Source organism: Onychomys torridus, chromosome 16 (assembly GCF_903995425.1).
Source record: "Onychomys torridus chromosome 16, mOncTor1.1, whole genome shotgun sequence".
In the NCBI taxonomy this organism is placed as follows: Eukaryota; Metazoa; Chordata; class Mammalia; order Rodentia; family Cricetidae; genus Onychomys; species Onychomys torridus.
In genome coordinates this window covers 56,487,661-56,505,316 of record NC_050458.1, presented here as the reverse complement: position 1 = coordinate 56,505,316, position 17,656 = coordinate 56,487,661, and the positions used below count along the sequence as shown (strand labels likewise).

Below are 17,656 nucleotides of genomic sequence, written 5' to 3'. Positions count from 1 at the left end.
GTTGTGAGCCACAATACGGTTGCTGGGAATTGAACTCAGGACCTCTGGAAAAGCAGTCAGTGCTCTTAACCTCTGAGCTATCTCTCCAGCCCTTAAGCCACTTTTGTTTCATCTTTTGAAAACTCTATGTTCAGTCTATATCACAACTTTTAATTGAGTTGTTTCTTGATATTCAATTTTTTATATTTTTATATATTCTAGATACAAATTCTCTATCAGACATATAATTGGTAAGGTTTGTTCCCATTCTGTAGGCAGCTTCTTTGACTAAATAATGGTGTCCTTATGTATACAGAAGTTTTATCTTCATAAGGCCCCATTTCTTGATTGTTGGTATTAATGCCTGTGCTACTGATGTCCTGTTTGAAGAGACTTTTTATGTGCCAATGAATTCAAGCCTACTTCCCATTTTCTCTTCTATCAAGTCAGTGTATCTGACCTTATGCTGACATTCTTGATCCAGTTGCAGTTGAAGTTTGTACAGGGTAATAATATTAACCTCTTTTCCTTCTTCTATGTGCAATCATCAGCTTGATCAACACCATTTGTTGAAGATGATGTTTTGTTTTTTCCAGTGTATATTTTTTTGTTTCATTGTCAAAAATCAGGTGTCTGTAGATGTATAGTATTTTAAGTATGGATCTTCACTCCAATTCTATGAGCAATGTGTCTGCTTTTATGGCAGTTTTTATTACTGTATCTCTGCAATACAACTTGAAACCTAAATGGTAATACTTCAAGGGGTATTGTTTTGTTTTAATATTCTGGATGTTTTTAGCTAACTGGGGGTTTCTCGTTCTCTATGAGGTTGAAGAATATTTTTTCAGTTTCAATGAAAAATTTCTTTGGAATTTTGATGGAAGTTGGACTGAATCTCTAGGTTGCTTTTGATGGGACGGCCATTTTCACAATATTAATCCCACCAATCCATAAGCATGGGAGATATTTCCATTTTCTGGTGTCCTCTTCAATTTCTGTCTTTAGTATCTTTAAGTTTTTAATTATACAAATATTTAACATGTTTGGTTAGCGTTATCTCAAGGTATTTTTTTTATGCTGTTGTGAAAGGTTTCCTTGATCTCTTTCTCAGTCTGTCATTTGTATGGAGGAAAGCTTCTGATTCTGTGTACTAATTTTATACTCTGCCACTTCATTGGCTATAGATGTTTACCACTGGAGTTTTTAGGGACTTTTATGTATGGCATTGTATCATATGCAAATAAGGATACTTGGACTTCTTCCTTTCCTGTCTGAATCCTCTTCTGTTTTATGGAATAATTTAGATAGTATTAGCATTGGTGTTTGTTCTTTTTTGAAGATCTAGTAGAATCTTGCATGGAATCTATACGATCCTGGACAATTTTTTGTTTCAGAGATTTTGAAATGCTACTTCTATTTCACTAGTGGTTATGAGTCTGTTTAAATTGTTGGTAGGTCATAAATATCAAGAAATACATACATTTCTTTTAAATTTTCCAGTTTTGTGGAGTACAGATTTTTAAAGTATGTCCTTAGGATTCTCTGAATTTCCACAATGTTTTGTAATGTCTCCCTCTTTATATCTAATTTTATTAATTTGATTCTTACCTCCATCTTTTGGTTAATTTGGCAAAATATTGGTCAATCTTGTTCATTTTCTCAAAGAACCAATGCTCAATTGATTCTTTGTATCATTTTGTTTGTTTCTAGTTCATTGATTTCAGCCTTGAGTGATTATTTCTTCATGTCTACTCCTTTTAGACATAATTTCTTCCTGTATTTCTAGATACTTCAAATGTGTCATTATGTTAGATCTGTAAGCAGACCCATTAAGATGGATCCGATTTTCTAATCCAATCTGTTAGTCTGTGAGTTTTTTTAATTGAGACAATTGAGACTATTAATATTGAGAGTTAGTTGACAACAGTTTTTATTAATCCTCATGATGTTGTCCTGGTGGTATGGACGCCTCCTGCCTCTTTTGACTAACTGTTCTGGGATTATTCATTCATTGTATCATCTTGGGTGTAGTTAATCTTCTCTTGAGGCTGATTTTTTCTTTGTAGTGCTTTCTGTAAAGCTGGGTTGCTTAAATTTGTTTTTAATATAAATTATTTTTCTTTCTCTGTCAATTGTGATTGATAGTTTTGCTGGGTATAGTAGCCTGAGTTGGCATCTGTGTTCTCTTAAAGTTTGTAGAATGCTTGTTCAAGTCCTTTTAACTTTCAGAGTCTCCATTGAGAAGTTAGGTGACATTCCAATCAGTTTGACTTAATTTGTTTTTATCCTTTGACACTTTTACTATCTTTTCTTTCTTCTATATATTAATTTTCGATTATTATGTGTTATGGGAAGTTTCTTTTCCAGTCTTGTCTTTTTAGTGTTCTGTTTGCTTCTTGTACCTCTTTAGGTTGGTGAAATTGTCTTATATGATTTTGTTAAAAATATATTCTGTGTCTTTTACCTGGATTTATTTTCCTTCCTTTATCCCTATAATTCATAGCTTTGATATTTTCATATTATCCCAGATTTCCCAAATGTTTTGCACCTGGATTTTTTAAAATTTAATAGTTTCTTTTAATCCATTGATAAGGCTTAATTCTGAGGCTTTTATTTGACATCCTCAGTTTTACATTGCTAGTTTTATTTTAGTTTGGATTTTCTTTAACAATTCTATTTTCTTCGTTAAATTCTATGTTCATTTCTTGAATTTTTTATTGTCTTATTCAACTGTTTGTAATGTCCCATAAGTTTGGGTATGTGGTGTATTCATTTTCATTGATCTCTAGGAAGTCTTCAATTTCTTTCTTTATTTCTTCCTTAACCCATTGGTGATTCAGTTGAGCATTATTCAGTTTCCATGAGATTGTAGGATATCTGTAGGGTTTTTTTGTTGTTGAAATCTAACTTTCAACTGTTTGTATTTTCATAGTGTTTACTGAGATATTTACTCATATCTAAGGTCTTTGAACATATTCATAACTGCTTTTCTCGGGACCTGACACAATAGAGTTGCTGGCCTGTGGAGGAGGCATATTGTTTTATTGTTCATATTTGCTTTGTGTGTGTGTGTGTGTGTGTGTGTGTGTGTGTGTGTGTGTGTGTATGTGTGTGTATGTGTGTGTGTGTGTGTGTGTGTGTGTGTGTGTGTGTGTGTGTGTGTTGGGATCTAGACATCTGGAGTTAGGATGTTTGAGATATTTCTTGCTGTAGATATCTTTGTTGGGTGGGTGTTGCATTCTTTGGTTGCTGTTGCCCAGTCTGAGCCGTAATGTACTCTGGTAGCTGTTGGGTGCATAAGCTCCAGCCAAGTATTCTGGGTTTGAGCTCCATGGAAGAGGGCTGGTCTGTAGGTCTATAAGGAGTCCCAAAAGAAAGGTGATGGGCTATAAATAATGGCTGAGCAAGGCAGTTGGTGGAGAACTAAGGGGACCCTGGTACTAAAAGTCAAGTCTGTGGAGCATGGGGATTGAGTAGGAGCCCCTCAGGCAAGCTACAGCAGAACTAAGGGTAAGTCTGGAGAAATCAAAATGGATGATGATGAGGAGGAGGAGGAGGGCACCCTACCTGAGTCCCAGCCTAGTGTAGCAGCTTTGGGTCCCTGATAGAGGTTCTGTGGGTCAGTGGGAACTCAAAGGACTGGAAATAAACTAAAAGGAAAGGCTGAGAGGGGATGCTAGGAAGATCTAGGAAAAGCCTGGTTCTTCACCAAGAAGCCAAGTCCCTAGGAGATGGGTCTGAGCTAAAACTTCAGTTTTAGAAACTTATAAGTAAATATTTTTGTAACTTTGAGGGAAAGAATCCTTTAATATGTGACTTGAAAAGAAACAAACATTACAAGAAGATGCTAAATATATCCTTATTAAATGGAGACATTGTGTTCATGAAGACACCTTAAGAGAAACAATAAAGCAAGCCACATAAAATCAAAAAGAAAAATTTACTCTAGATATCCAAGAAAGAATAATATAGATGAAAATGTCTTTCTCCCATGCAATCTGTAGGCAGATAATTGAATAGAAAAAAAGGGTACAACAATAAAAAGACATTTCATGAAAGAATATATATACACAGAGACACATATGTATAACTGTACATATCAGCAATAATGGCTACATACACAAACATGGATATGTGTATCTGTTCATATCAGCAATGATGATAGATACTGGAATGTTGAGGTTAGAGTGTGTGCCCAGATGGAAGAGATTATAGGAATTATATTTTTATAATTAGTATTATATAGTATACATATATAATCATATATAACACTGTAACTATTTTAACTTATGTATATACATGTTAATTTATATGATTGAGTATATATTTGAAAATTATGTGCATAAGTATATAAGTATACACAAGTATATGATGTTCAACACAAAATAGTAAAATTTTTAACATGAGTGTACCTGGGCAGAAGTGGGCCTTTCTTGAGGATTTTCTTTCAAGCACTTTTCAATTAACTTCTCAACCATAGGCCATGGGGCACAGCCATATTCTTTAACTGGATCTGAAATATAAAGATTATTCAGGCACACTAAATATATCAAAAGTTACATGCTTATTTTCAACACTTATAAGTTCAAACAATGCAATGGGAACTCGGACTTCCATAATTCTATATTTACTATGACATGGTTGGTTGGTTTTGTTAACATAACCTTTACAGAGCTGTCACAAAAGAGAGTTTCATGCTTGTAATTCCACCAGTTAGGAGGTAGAAGAAGGATGCTCTAAAAGTCCATGCTAGCCTCAGCTACATGGGAAGATGAAGATCAGCCAGGGCTACAAGAGATTGTCTCACCACCACCACCCCAAAACAAATAAAAGATGTCTTGACTTTTTAATGGTATAAAGAGATACAAATGAATTAATATAAGTGAAATAAAGACATTTTCATTTGATATTTGTACATAAGTAGACTTTGAAAACACTTTTACTCATATAATGAATGTCTTCTATGAAAATATTTTAACACTCAAAGTAAGCAAACATTTAGAGCTCAAGTCTTCATAGTTGGTTTGTGTGCATTTAATTTTGCCTCTAGGGATGCCATTCTTCAGGTATATGCAGAACAGAGACCAGGGCATTTGCACCGGGAAGGTAACAGGTAAGATAAGACAGATGGTCAAACAGCATCTGAGTTTGGTTCGACAATAATAAATTTCCTTTTCCCAGAGAAGTTTAAGGGCCCGAAAGGGTAGTCAATGCTGTAGTGCCCATAGCAGCTCTGAGTGTACACTTTGAAGTACATCTTGGAGGAGAAGGAAGTATTAGAAATAGCTCATAATCCTGTAGTAGGAGATGAAGTAAGATTCAAAAATAGATAACAGGTCATGGAATTTCTTGGAGCCATTCAAAATGAGCCTTCTCTCATTAAATACTCATTCACCAATTTTCCTTAATATGTATAGCAAAATTCATAAATAATTAAAAATTTCTTCATGAATATGAATAATTTTGCTCCAAGCAAATGAGAACAACAACCAAGGCTACCATGCATTTCACAACTGTTTTTCAGAACTACAACTCACAAGCCTTATTCCAATGGTGATTTTCCTTTCCCAGGTCCTCCCAATATAACACCAAATGTACCGATACTCACTTTGCATTTCAGTAAGCCTAAAAGAGCTAGCTTTTTTGTGTGATTTTTATTATCATGTCACAAAATTTAAGAATATCTATGCATTCAGTGAAAGTCATCAAACTGTGAACAACAACACTGGCGGTAAGGAGAAATCTTCCCTGTAGAAAAAATAGAACGCACCTGGCAACTTCCCTTGTAGTGCTAATTCATCAAACTCATTTGGAAACTTTAAGCCCTCTATGATTCTACCCCCAGTTGTCCAAATGTCATGAAGCAGTAAGCCGAACGAATAAACATCAGCCTGTTGGTTATAAATGACATTTCCTCTGGCAACTTCAGGTGCCCGAAACCCTGAAAGGAAACAGATACAGCAATAAATATGCCCAATTCCAGGGCCCACATTTGGGACAGCTGCTAAGAAACAGGGTAGGGGGATGATCTCTAAGTCAGGCCAAGTCATCGCTGCAGTGAGACACCTGGAAAAAGTCATTAAGCTGTCCTGTCCCAGGCACCATCCTTCAGCTGATCTTGAAGAACCTATCTTTTGATCTTTACTATAAAATCTTATACTTCTACTAAGATATCTTAGTCTTAAAAGATTACTCTGAAGGATAATATAGATAAACACTGAATAATAAATTATTGAACAGAGACTAACCATCAAAGAAATAAAAAATCACAGGGAAACAAAAACCTTTTATCATTTTTTTCTTTGCTTAATACAACTGTTACCAGCAAAGAGATTTATACAGAAAGAGGCATGTGGGGTAGGGGGATATCTTCTAGGCTCAAAGTCACTTTCACATGGCTTAAAATCCAGTGGTTTTACTATTTCCAGCACTTAAGATTCCATTCCATCCTATGAAATTAAAAACTTAAAAACTCCATTTTTATTTCTAAAAAATTAAGGCCAGAGTCAGAGCCCAGCAGCAGAGCATGCAGGATGCAGGAGACCTTGGATTTCCTCTTTGTTACCATAAAACTAATTAATTGTTCTATTCATTAAGACAAATCAAAGTCCTTTCAGTCTTATGTTTGAATCTCTCTCTCTTTCACTCTCACTCTCCCCCCACCGTGTGTGTGTGTGTGTGTGTGTGTGTGTGTGTGTGTGTGTGTGTGTGTGTGTGTTTCTTTACTGCCTTCCTTTGTCTTTCGGCACGGGGTCTCTCACCAAGATTGCTGTGGATATCGCTCTGTGTAAATAAAGTTCTGATTGGCCAGTGGCCAGGCAGGAAGTATAGGCGGGACAAGAGAGTAGAGAATGCTGGGAAGTAGAAGGCTGGAGGGAGACACCGCCAGCCGCCACCATGAAAAGCAACATGTAAAGACAGTGGTAAGCCACAAGCCATGTGGCAAAGTATAGACTAACAGAAATGGGTTAATTTAAGATAGAAGAAGTAGATAACAAGAAGCCTGCCACGGCCATACAGTTTCTAAACAATGTAAGTTTCTGTGTGCTTTCTTGGTTGGGTCTGAGTGACTGTGGGACTGGTGGGTAAGAGAGATTTGTCCTGACTGGGCCAGACAGAAAAACTCTAACTACAAATGGTGTCCAACATGTTGGCAAGAATTTCCACCTAAAACCTGAGAAAAAAGATTCTACAACAGAGCTAAAAAGAACTTCCTAGTTGTCTCTCTCAAGTTAGCAGCAGCCTGCTGGTTTGAGCTACTATGGCGGGTTCCTGGCGTGTGGGTCTGACCTGCAGTGTGGTGGGAATGAGGAATCTATAAGCAGCACTTTACTCTGCTGCGTGGTGGATTTAGCCTTTGCTAGTTAAAAAAAAAAAAAAAGATTTCTGGGCTATGTGCTGCTTTAATAGAACTGCTTCTGATAGTTGATGGTACACATGGCTCCAGACACAGAGCTGGTGGTAAACTGTACCACTGCCATGTTGGGAAGCTGAGGTGGGCGGAGCCAGCAGCCACAGAGGCGTTTCAATCTTACAAAGATGGATATTACACAGAGAATCTGGTTTGTCTTGTCTTTGGGACTTTTAACTGCAGAAAAAGATTTGATCGTAAAAGCTGTTGAGTTAAATAAATATGTAAATTTTAAAGGTAACTTGACTTCAAAATTTGGATATAAGGATATGTTGCTTTGGAAAAGAGTCTCTGCTTTTGTTTCCACAGAAAGCCAGAGGCTGTGGATTTGTTCCAGATTAAGATACATCAGGTTTGATCAGCCAAGACCACCTGAAAGGTCTCAGATGACACCATGGCCCAGATGATCCAACATCCAGAATGGTTTCAAGGCAACTGGCTCAGAGGTTCACCCTAATGGACTACTCCATAATCCTAAAATTTTCTTTATGTCCATAAGATACAGCGCCCCCCTCCAGCAGGAAGTAGTAAGAAAAACTACGCCCAATTTCCCAAAATTATCTTGCTGGCTTTGGAGATGGAATTGGCTCACTCCTTCTCTAAACCCAGGCATATTGTTAAAAGAAAAGGTTAAGAGCTTCTTGTGTCCCAAATCAGAAGAGCCCTCTGGTGTGGGACAGAGAAAAACCACTATTTTATTTAAAATAGGTTGATTATAAATGCAATCTCTTTCTAAAGATAAAAAGGGAATATGATATAGATATGATAGGATGAAAGGGTAGATTAATGAACTTACTTCTAAAAGAGCAACAATTCATTTAAAATGTTTTACATTGGTATAGACTTTAGTCTATTGATACAAACTTAAAGTTAATTTTGTTATACTGTGTGTATATTTCTACTCGTGTTTAAGGTATTATGTTTGTATAGCTCATTTAAAATTGTAATGGATAATTAAAAACAGATTAATAATTAGTCATCTATAATAATCATACTCGTAGCCATGTTACTTAAGTCTTCTACATATACATAGAGATATTTCAGATAGATAGGTAATCTTCAAATACTTCAAAGACCTACAGAATATGGCATTTAAAATATTTTTTAAATTTAGACTTTCTGGACAGTAAGGCATGTCTGCTCCTGGCAGCACCATTTTACTTCAGAGAGGAGGATGGGCATTGAAGATACTTCATAAGGAGTTTATCTTCACCTTGGCAAAAATAGCCATTTGGGCAAGAAACTTGCCTGGACTGCTTGATCGACTGGACATGCAGGACCCATAGAAAGGTGACCACTAAACTTTGCTTGACAAAATGGTCATTCAGGTCCTGTTTCGCAGAAGAAACTGCCAGACATTCTACAGGACACTGAGAGAAGTGACTGAGAGACTCTAGCCCTATGGGCTGAAGACAAATGCCCCAACTTTACAAAGGAACATTAGGTGACTGTCCAGGCTGCCAGCTGTCTCTGTCTACCCTGCAAGACTCCCGAAAGTTGCTTGCATCCTTCTCCCAGTTCTCAGATAATATTATATCCTTCTGAGGTCTTTGATGTGGTTGAAGACTAGATAGTTATAATTTTCTCAGTTATGATAAAAGATAAGTTAGATATAAAACCTTAGACTCACAAATATAAGATAGATAGGATATCTTCTTTAATATTGTAACTGTAATTCTTGCCAGATAATTGTTTTGTTATATGTAATTGTACTATGTAAAAGTTAAAACCTTCCTTAAAAAAAAAAAAGAAAAGAAAAGGGGAAGTGCTGTGGATAGCGCTCTGTGTAAATAAAGTTCTGATTGGCCAGTGGCCAGGCAGGAAGTATAGGCGGGACAAGAGAGTAGAGAATGCTGGGAAGTAGAAGGCTGGAGGGAGACACCGCCAGCCGCCACCATGAGAAAGCAACATGTAAAGACACTGGTAAGCCACAAGCCATGTGGCAAAGTATAGACTAACAGAAATGGGTTAATTTAAGATAGAAGAAGTAGATAACAAGAAGCCTGCCATGGCCATACAGTTTGTAAACAATGTAAGTTTCTCTGTGCTTTCTTGGTTGGGTCTGAGCGACTGTGGGACTGGTGGGTGAGAGAGATTTGTCCTGACTGGGCCAGGCAGGAAAACTCTAACTACACGAGATTGCTATTTTAGCCAGGCAGATCTGTCAGTCTCAGTCTTTCCCAATGCTGGGGCAGTAGATGCACCCCATCACACCTGGTTTGATATGCTACATTGTAGATATATATTTCTAAAAACATTATGTATCTCTTTAAAACAAAAGGATTTTCCTAGTGTCATTTGGATATGGATTGTCCCTCAAAGGTTCGAGACCTGACAACTGGGTCCTCAAGGAAGCAGTGTTTAGAAGTAAATGGATCAGGATGGCTCCTACTTCAATGGGTTAATGCACTGATAGATTTAAACTGGAACTGATTGTTGGAAAGGGATGGAATCTACAGGAGATGGGCATGAGTGAAGGAAATCAGTCACTATATACATACATACATACATACATACATACATACATACATACATACATATATGTGTGTATGTATATATACTGTCTCCAACCATCTTCCTCCCCCCCACTCCCTCTGCTTCCTGGCTGCCAAGAAAGCGAGCAGCCTCCTCTGTCATGTGTACTTTGCTTAACTTCAGTCCAAACCAACAGAGTCAGTGAAACTTCCACAACTAGAAGCCAACGCTCTTCTTCCTCAACATACATTTTCTGAGGAATTTTATCACAGTGAGCAAAAGCTAGCTTTCATATCTGTGTAACTGTAACAGCATACTCATACCCCGAGCTAATGAAATGTGATGTACTTAGGAATTTTAACACGGTACTAATAAAGTATACATACTGTGACATGATGTTACAAAATATCACAGTATTTCTAATTCAAATCCTTAAATGGCATTTTGCAGATACTTTCTGGAAAATTTCATTTGACCTATGCATGTATCACCTATAGACAGATGTTACAAACAGCATAAACCTGGAATAATTATATGCTCCCTTCCTCTTTTTTTAGGTTTATATTATTCATTTGTGTTGGGAGAGGGGAGCATACATATGTCATGGCATGCATGTGGAGTTCGGAAGACAACTCGCGGGAGATAGTTATCCATTTCCGCCCTATGAGTTCCAGGAATCAAACTCAGGACTTCAGGCTTGGTGGCAAGGACCTGAACCCACTGAACCTTTTCACTGCCCCTGCGTCATGTGCTTCCTTAAATCCACATAAACAATATACAAATACACAGATCAAAGTTAAGAACACTCAAACTCATAAGCTACCCACACAGATAATGCACTAGCCATCTTTATGTTTACATTCTGAAAATTTTTAAAGGGTTTGGGGTGGCTGTATTAAATATTTTCCAACTTATTATTCACTCAGCACACTAATTGGATATCTATTATATCAAGCTTCCATCTAGACTATTGAATTTTCTGTGCATTTATTTTCTTGGTAAATTTGCTGATATAACTTCTAACCACAGGATCATAAAGTAAGGAGACTTTAGACACTATTTAGGATCATCTCTACATTCTCATAAGTGTGCACCCATTTAGTTAGAGTTATTCAGAACTTTGAAGTTTTTTACAAGTATTGATAAAGATAACCAAGCAGGGGAGAGGTGCCATTTTTTTTTTACAGTGCTGGCATAGTACTTATAAAGTACTGGTTTGTTCTCCAGTGTTATGCACAACTGCAATCTAAACACTGGGGATACAAGCAGGAAGATCAAAAGTTCAAGGCCATGTTCAGCTACACAAAGAGTTCCAGTCCAGTCTGGGTTAAATGATATGAGAGTGTCTCTCAACACAGAAAGAAGAAAAGATAAAAAGGAAAGAAAGGAGGGAGAGAGGGAGAAAGGGAAGCAAGAAGGAAAAGAAAAATCATGAAAATAAAAGAATAAAAGACAGGAATATTTATGAAAATGCTTGTCATTTTCCAATCCAGAATCAATATCCTTAGTCCTATGATCAGAGTACAGTAACATAATGCCATAACATAGTATCTATTTAGAGGGTACCTAAGCTATGATACTGCTGAAATGATTCTTGAAAAATACCAGTTAGTTTCTAGTGACCTTGCAAAGTCATACAAGTTGAACTTTGTCTCTACCATATGATAGTGAATAGCTAGAGAACATTTCATTTGCCTAATGACTGTTTTATTTGTATAGATGTTGACAGACTTGAAGCTGTAAGTCCCCATTCACTTCAGTCAATTTCTGCAACTGTCACAGAACACAGAATCAATTGTCACCTGCAACAGGAAATCCACGGTGCAGGTAAGGGTGGAACCATCCCATGTTTACTCTTCCCAAAGTAGACAATCTCACAAGGCAATGCTGTCCCTGTCAGTAAGTGAGCGGTTGCTCTCTTTGACCTTGGGCTGAACTAGTGCTGGGCTGGGGATGCTCTCGGGCCTACGCTGCCTGAGTTTGCATCTGTTCTGCCTTATAGTCATTTTTAGCGTTCCCTCAGATCTCACTCCCTGGATTGTAGATAAGGAGTAGCAATGGGACTTATATGGAATCATTCTTGCAAATGGTTAAGTATGAGCCTTGCTCATTGTTCAGGCACTGAAAAGGTCTGAACTTCTCCCTGTCCTGTAGAGACATAGCTATGCCACACACATGAACACCCAGGGTGAAGGTACTGCATTCAGGGTTAGTATAAAATACATACACACATATAAAATGTTCCATGAATGCATTTTTTTCTTTTATTGGATGTTCCCATGTTAAAAGGTATAACATGAATGGGAAAATTCAACAAAGAGAAAAACCACAGATCAAATCCTATGAGAAGGAGCAAATTTCCTCCCAGAGAACATTGCTTTGGGGAAGGGAAGGTCAGGTGTTAGTAGCAACTGTGGTGACAGATGTCTTTTCAAATTTAGGCCAGAGTTTAGGGCTGAGATAATTAGAAGTGCTTTAGTGATAATAACTGTAATAAAAAATAACAAACAGAAGTTTTGGTATGCAGCAAGAAGTGGACCCGCATCATGTGAGTGACCTAGGAGAGCAGTGAGCAGCAGAGAATGGATGAGATTGGTTTCTTTTGTTGAGAGTTTCCTCTATATTTATGTCACTAAAAGTTAGCAGTGGGGATTTTAAGGACTGAGGAATAAGTGGTTGTCACAGTATAAAGAATCAGGTGGTGACAACGTCTTAGGCTGGTTTTGCTGAAAAACCAGGAAGTCAAAGAGCAGATGTAAAAGCTCCAAGTATAAAGCCAGCTGAACTGCCATTGGCTGTTGACCAGTGTTTGGTTGGTGGGGCAGTGGAACTCAAGTCCAGAAGCACATGACAGAACCCAGAGAGAACCACTGTCCCATAAGCACACAAAGCTTCAATGATAGATACCCTCTCAGGAAGAAGAAAAGAAAGAATTGCAAGCCCCAGCTAAGTGGGCCGGTCCACCTGGACATCATATGAGATGTGAAGTCCCAAAGAGACCCAGGACACGTCTCACTCAGTACCCACGGCTCCTACCAGCACTGCTGACCCTGACTCCTGCCCTCTACCTCTCTAGCCCAGAGGCTGGGCTTTGCTTCCCTTCTCCGATCTTCTGATTACTATACAACTCAGCTATGTTGGCTACACATTCTCTTGGTTCCCATGTGCTCTCTTGGTCCTCTTGAGCCCCTCTTTCCTCTTCCTTCTCTCTTCTCTTCATCCCTCGCTCTTCCCCTCTCTTTCCTCTCATATCCCTGTCTATTCTGTTGGCCATGTTCAGTCAGGACCCTTCCAGATGCCTCTGGCTGTTTTCTTCCTCATATCTACAATAAACCCTTCCTCTCAACCATGACTAGGAGCAGTCATTCCTCATTTTCATTCATCTCCCAGGTCTCTGGGACCTCACATGAGAGGAATGAGATTTGCCTACAGAAGATCACTCTTTGCGTCCATCTTTTCTAGGTAGAAATGTTGGTTTTCCAAGCCTCCAGTGAATAATTCTTGCTATGCACAGTTCTGTGATTTTCTTTTCTGCTTTAGAAGCTAAGATTGAAGAGTTGAGTCTCCTCAAACATACATTAACACAGTATGTGGTTGAAGAGACAGCTGAAGAATCAAGTCAGATACTTTGTATTTCACTGAATTGATTGAATTACTATCTTGGTTACTTACTGCAAGATAAAAGCCTTACTCAGCCTCAAGGTTCTCCTTTACAAAAGTGAAAATAATAGCAAACTTACAGACTCAGTATGAAGATAAGAGATGTGTGCCTGATGCACCTGCCATGGAACCTGGTACACAGCAAATACCGAAGAAACAGTGACTATTTCCATTGTGATTGAACAGAGCAGATACATTCATATGCAATATGGATGCTTAGGAGCATACACACCTACTTGCAAATACAGGTAACCAATAAAAGGGGAAGCATATATTTTGAGCAAAAAGACAGCAGGCATTGAAATTAGAGAAATCCAGCTTTTAAAAATATAATGGCATTAAATGCCCTGTCTGTTTAGCTCAGTTTTTGGCTCAGGAAGTTACAAGTTGATTTTTTGCTGTTGTTGTTGTTGTTGTTGTTGTTGTTGTTGTTGTTGTTGTTGTTGTTGTTCTAGGAAATAGGATGATGATGAAAATGTTGATGCAATGGCCATCACTATTCAGACTGCAAATATCTGTTCACACTGTGATAGGCCACATCTGCTTTGGCTCTCCCACACCCGCATCTGAGGACACTGGTTAGCCACTGCAAAAAGTAAACTTGGGCTCCTACCTGGGGTGCCCTCTGATGTCTTTATTCCCATTCTACAGCAGTACTGTGCAATCCCGTAATCCGCAATCTTCGCGATGATAGCAGCGTTGGGATAGAGGGTAAAAAGCAACACGTTGTGGGGTTTCAGATCACGGTAAATAATCATGGCTGAGTGGAGATATCTGTCAGAAAAAACACAGGAAGTCTTACCAAAAGGTGATCATATTAGATTAATTTGGTCATAATTTTTTTTCAATATGTTATGTTTTTTATGCAAAGCATCAAAGATACTATGTTAAATTTGTCCTTGGAAGTTGAAGGATATACTGCAAACAAAACTTAAAACATGCCTTTTATGCAAAACATCAAAAAAAAACTATGTTAACTTTGTCCTTGGAAGTTGAAGGATATGCTGCAAACAAAATTAAAACATAAAGATCAAATATTAAAAAGCAAGGTGATGCTTGTACAATATCTGAGTATGAGATGGAGTCAGAGAGTACTTGGATTTAGGCATTTTGAGCAAAGATTAAAAATTACTTAATATAAAACACAATGTTTTAATCTCAGCCAAGTATTACCCATTCTGCAAACATGGTGGAGGACCTCAGTTTCCCAAATACTAACATAACTATTATCGTCTCTCATTAGACTTCTTTAAATTGCTGACTTTCCCTGTCCACTGACCTCACAGGAATATTATGACCTTCTCTGAAAGGATAATTTTTCACAGGACTTAATGAGGATTTGTTAAAATCCTTTGTTTATTTGTGGTTTGGAATTTGGTTAAGGTTATATTTAAAAAAATATTGACCCTATTACCTCCTACCAATCATTGCTGAGGCATTAGGAATAGAGAGGCTGTGACATCTGAAACTGTCTGTTGGGGAATAGCCTAGAGAGAGTGCGTCATTTGACTCCATCAACTACTGGATTGATTCTCTCTTCCAGGATGTACATAGGCCATGACATCAGATCCGTACATTTCAGGATATACAGTTTGGGCTGATCAATAACATAATTTCTTTAATGAAATTGACCTTAGCAAGAGTAATTGGCTTGAATGGAAAATTTACTAAGGACTTACCAAAAGTCTATTAGCTGTTCTTGAGAAAAAAACAGGGGATTAAGAATTTAAAAGTTAAACATACATCACCAAATAGCATCCCAAACTGCCATAACACATCCCTCTCTCAGTCACAGATAGAACACAGGCTCCTTCAGAATACCTTTCTAGGACTAAAATACAGTCAATTTAAAATTATGTCATTTGGAGATCGAGGTTATCTGGTTTAATTACAATATTTAATTATAGAATTTAATCTTAAAAGTGAATTGTAATACCTGTAATAGAAAAGAAAAAAGCTTTTGAAATTGTAATTAGCACAAATTATTTCTCAGTGACAATAACTCAGACAAATAAATTGAAGCATTGTGTGAGAATAAGTACTGTCAAATATTTTATTAACATAAATTATACTCAGTCTGTCTTTAATCATCCTTATTATAAGAATCTCTAAGAAGCCCCTATCTCTATAAATTAAGGTTAACTTTATCTTATCCTGAATATATTATGCTGAAAATAGCATGCATTCATTCCTTTAACAGATATGCATTAGGCATCTGTCTATGAGGGTCACTCATTAGTGGACACAAAGCCATCTTTGTACCTCTGCTTTTAAGAGGGTCACAGTCTAGGAAAAGGCAGGCGCATGGCTACAATAAAATGGCAGAAGTGTGGGCGTGTCAAGCGCTGAGGGAGCAGCTAGGGAAATGCTCAGAGCTGGGGGCAGCACAGGCTCCCCCACACACAGTTCTCAACGTGAGGCATACAGTAATCTCTGCCAGTCATTCTCCAGTGCAGAGTCTTCCACGGAGCAAGTGCAAGAAGCACAAGAACCATCTCAGACAGTTCTCGCCATCCTCTCTGTCCAGAGACCTCAACTCTGCACAGCTTTGTTTTCATTAAAAAGGAGAAAATATTCTTACAAACAGTAGGAAGAAAAGTAACCAGAAAAATGTCAGTAACAAAGATAAGTGAAATAATGTTAAAAGCCGAAGAAACCAATGTCTACATCATTGTAAGAATATGAGGCAGGAAAAGGAAGAGTTTAAAGGTCGGCCTGGTTACAACATGAGTCTCTGACTCATAAAAACAAAATTAAATGAGCAAATACAAATACATGTAAGAAAGACTCATTCTCCGTGAAGAAGCTGAGCTTTACAGTAGAGAGGCCATGCCAGCAAATCTTTAAAGAAATGAGTTCTTCAGCAGAGAACTTGGTGAAAAGAAGGTAGATCTATGGATGTCAGCCTGCTTAGAATGTGGAGTAGAAAGGTGGCATGGAGTGAGATTGCAAAGGAAACTAAAGGGCGTGCATTAAGTGCTCTGACACCACAGAACTAGGTGTACCTTATAAGTAATTGGAAATACCAGGGACTCTCAAATATAACTAGATTTTATTTCAGGGGAAATATTCTGATAATTGCCTCTAGACACTGAATCAAAGTGGAAATAGTGGCATAAAAGTAAAAGAGATTAAAAAAAAAAAAAAACCATAAAATAAGCCAGGCACTGGTGGCGCATGCCTTTAATCTCAACACTGGGGAGGCAGAGCCAGGTGGATTTCTGAGTTCAAGGCCAGCCTGGTCTACAGAGCAAGATCCAGGACAGACACCAAAACTACACAGAGAAACCCATCTCAATAAACAAACAAACCAAAAACATAAAATAAAATAGATTAAGAGATCTGGTAGATACATGGGCATATAGATAGGTAGATGACATATTATAGATAGATGATAGATAGATAGACAGACAGATGATAGATAGAGAGAGAGATAGATAAATGATAGATAGATAGATAGATAGATAGATAGATAGATAGATAGATAGATAATTTATAGGTGATAGTTTGATAGATGAATATATAGAAAAGTAGATAATATATAGATGATATAGATATTGATCAACAGACTGATATTGAGACAAGGTTTCACTGTGTAACATAGGCAAGCTGTGAACTCATAAAGGGACACTAGCTGTGCATGGAGAGAAAGGTGATCTTTCTGTGACTGTACTGGTCCTGTTCTGACAAATGGGGAATGCAAGAGAAAGCACATGCTCATGGAGGAGGTGATAGCAAAGAGAATAAATTCAAGTTTGAACATACTGAAACATCGGAAGTTTTAGAAGCTATGTGAGAATTCTGAGGAAAAGCTGAAGGGAAGGTGCTGAATTAAAAACAGGATCTTGATGAAAAGATTAATAACATGGAGACATTTCTTATGTGTCATTCTAAATAGCTACATTAACTAACAAACCCTAAAGACACAAGATCTGATTACTTGTTTCTACCCCAGTAGCTATAGCCACATGTTAACAATTATTTGAAATTACAATTGTTAATATATACATATTTATTTTTTCTTTTATTGAAAAGGGTTTTTTTCATACAATTTTTTTAACATTGAGTTTTAAAATTACATTTAGTGTTAGTGGAAGATCAACAGCTACTTGTACCTACCAGCCTCCTATG

General features: G+C 37.5%; 1 protein-coding gene across 1 annotated transcript in view; it reads right to left on the bottom strand.

Moving 5' to 3' along the window:
- Lrrk2 (leucine rich repeat kinase 2) overlaps positions 1-17,656 on the bottom strand; it is a 139,552-nt gene that overhangs the window by 15,362 nt on the left and 106,534 nt on the right. The window contains exons 41-43 of the mRNA XM_036207870.1: positions 14,139-14,299; positions 5,750-5,920; positions 4,392-4,492 (exon numbers count right to left, since the gene is read on the bottom strand). Of these exons, the coding sequence (XP_036063763.1) occupies positions 4,392-4,492; positions 5,750-5,920; positions 14,139-14,299 (433 nt within the window). The remainder of the gene's footprint in view (positions 1-4,391; positions 4,493-5,749; positions 5,921-14,138; positions 14,300-17,656) is intronic.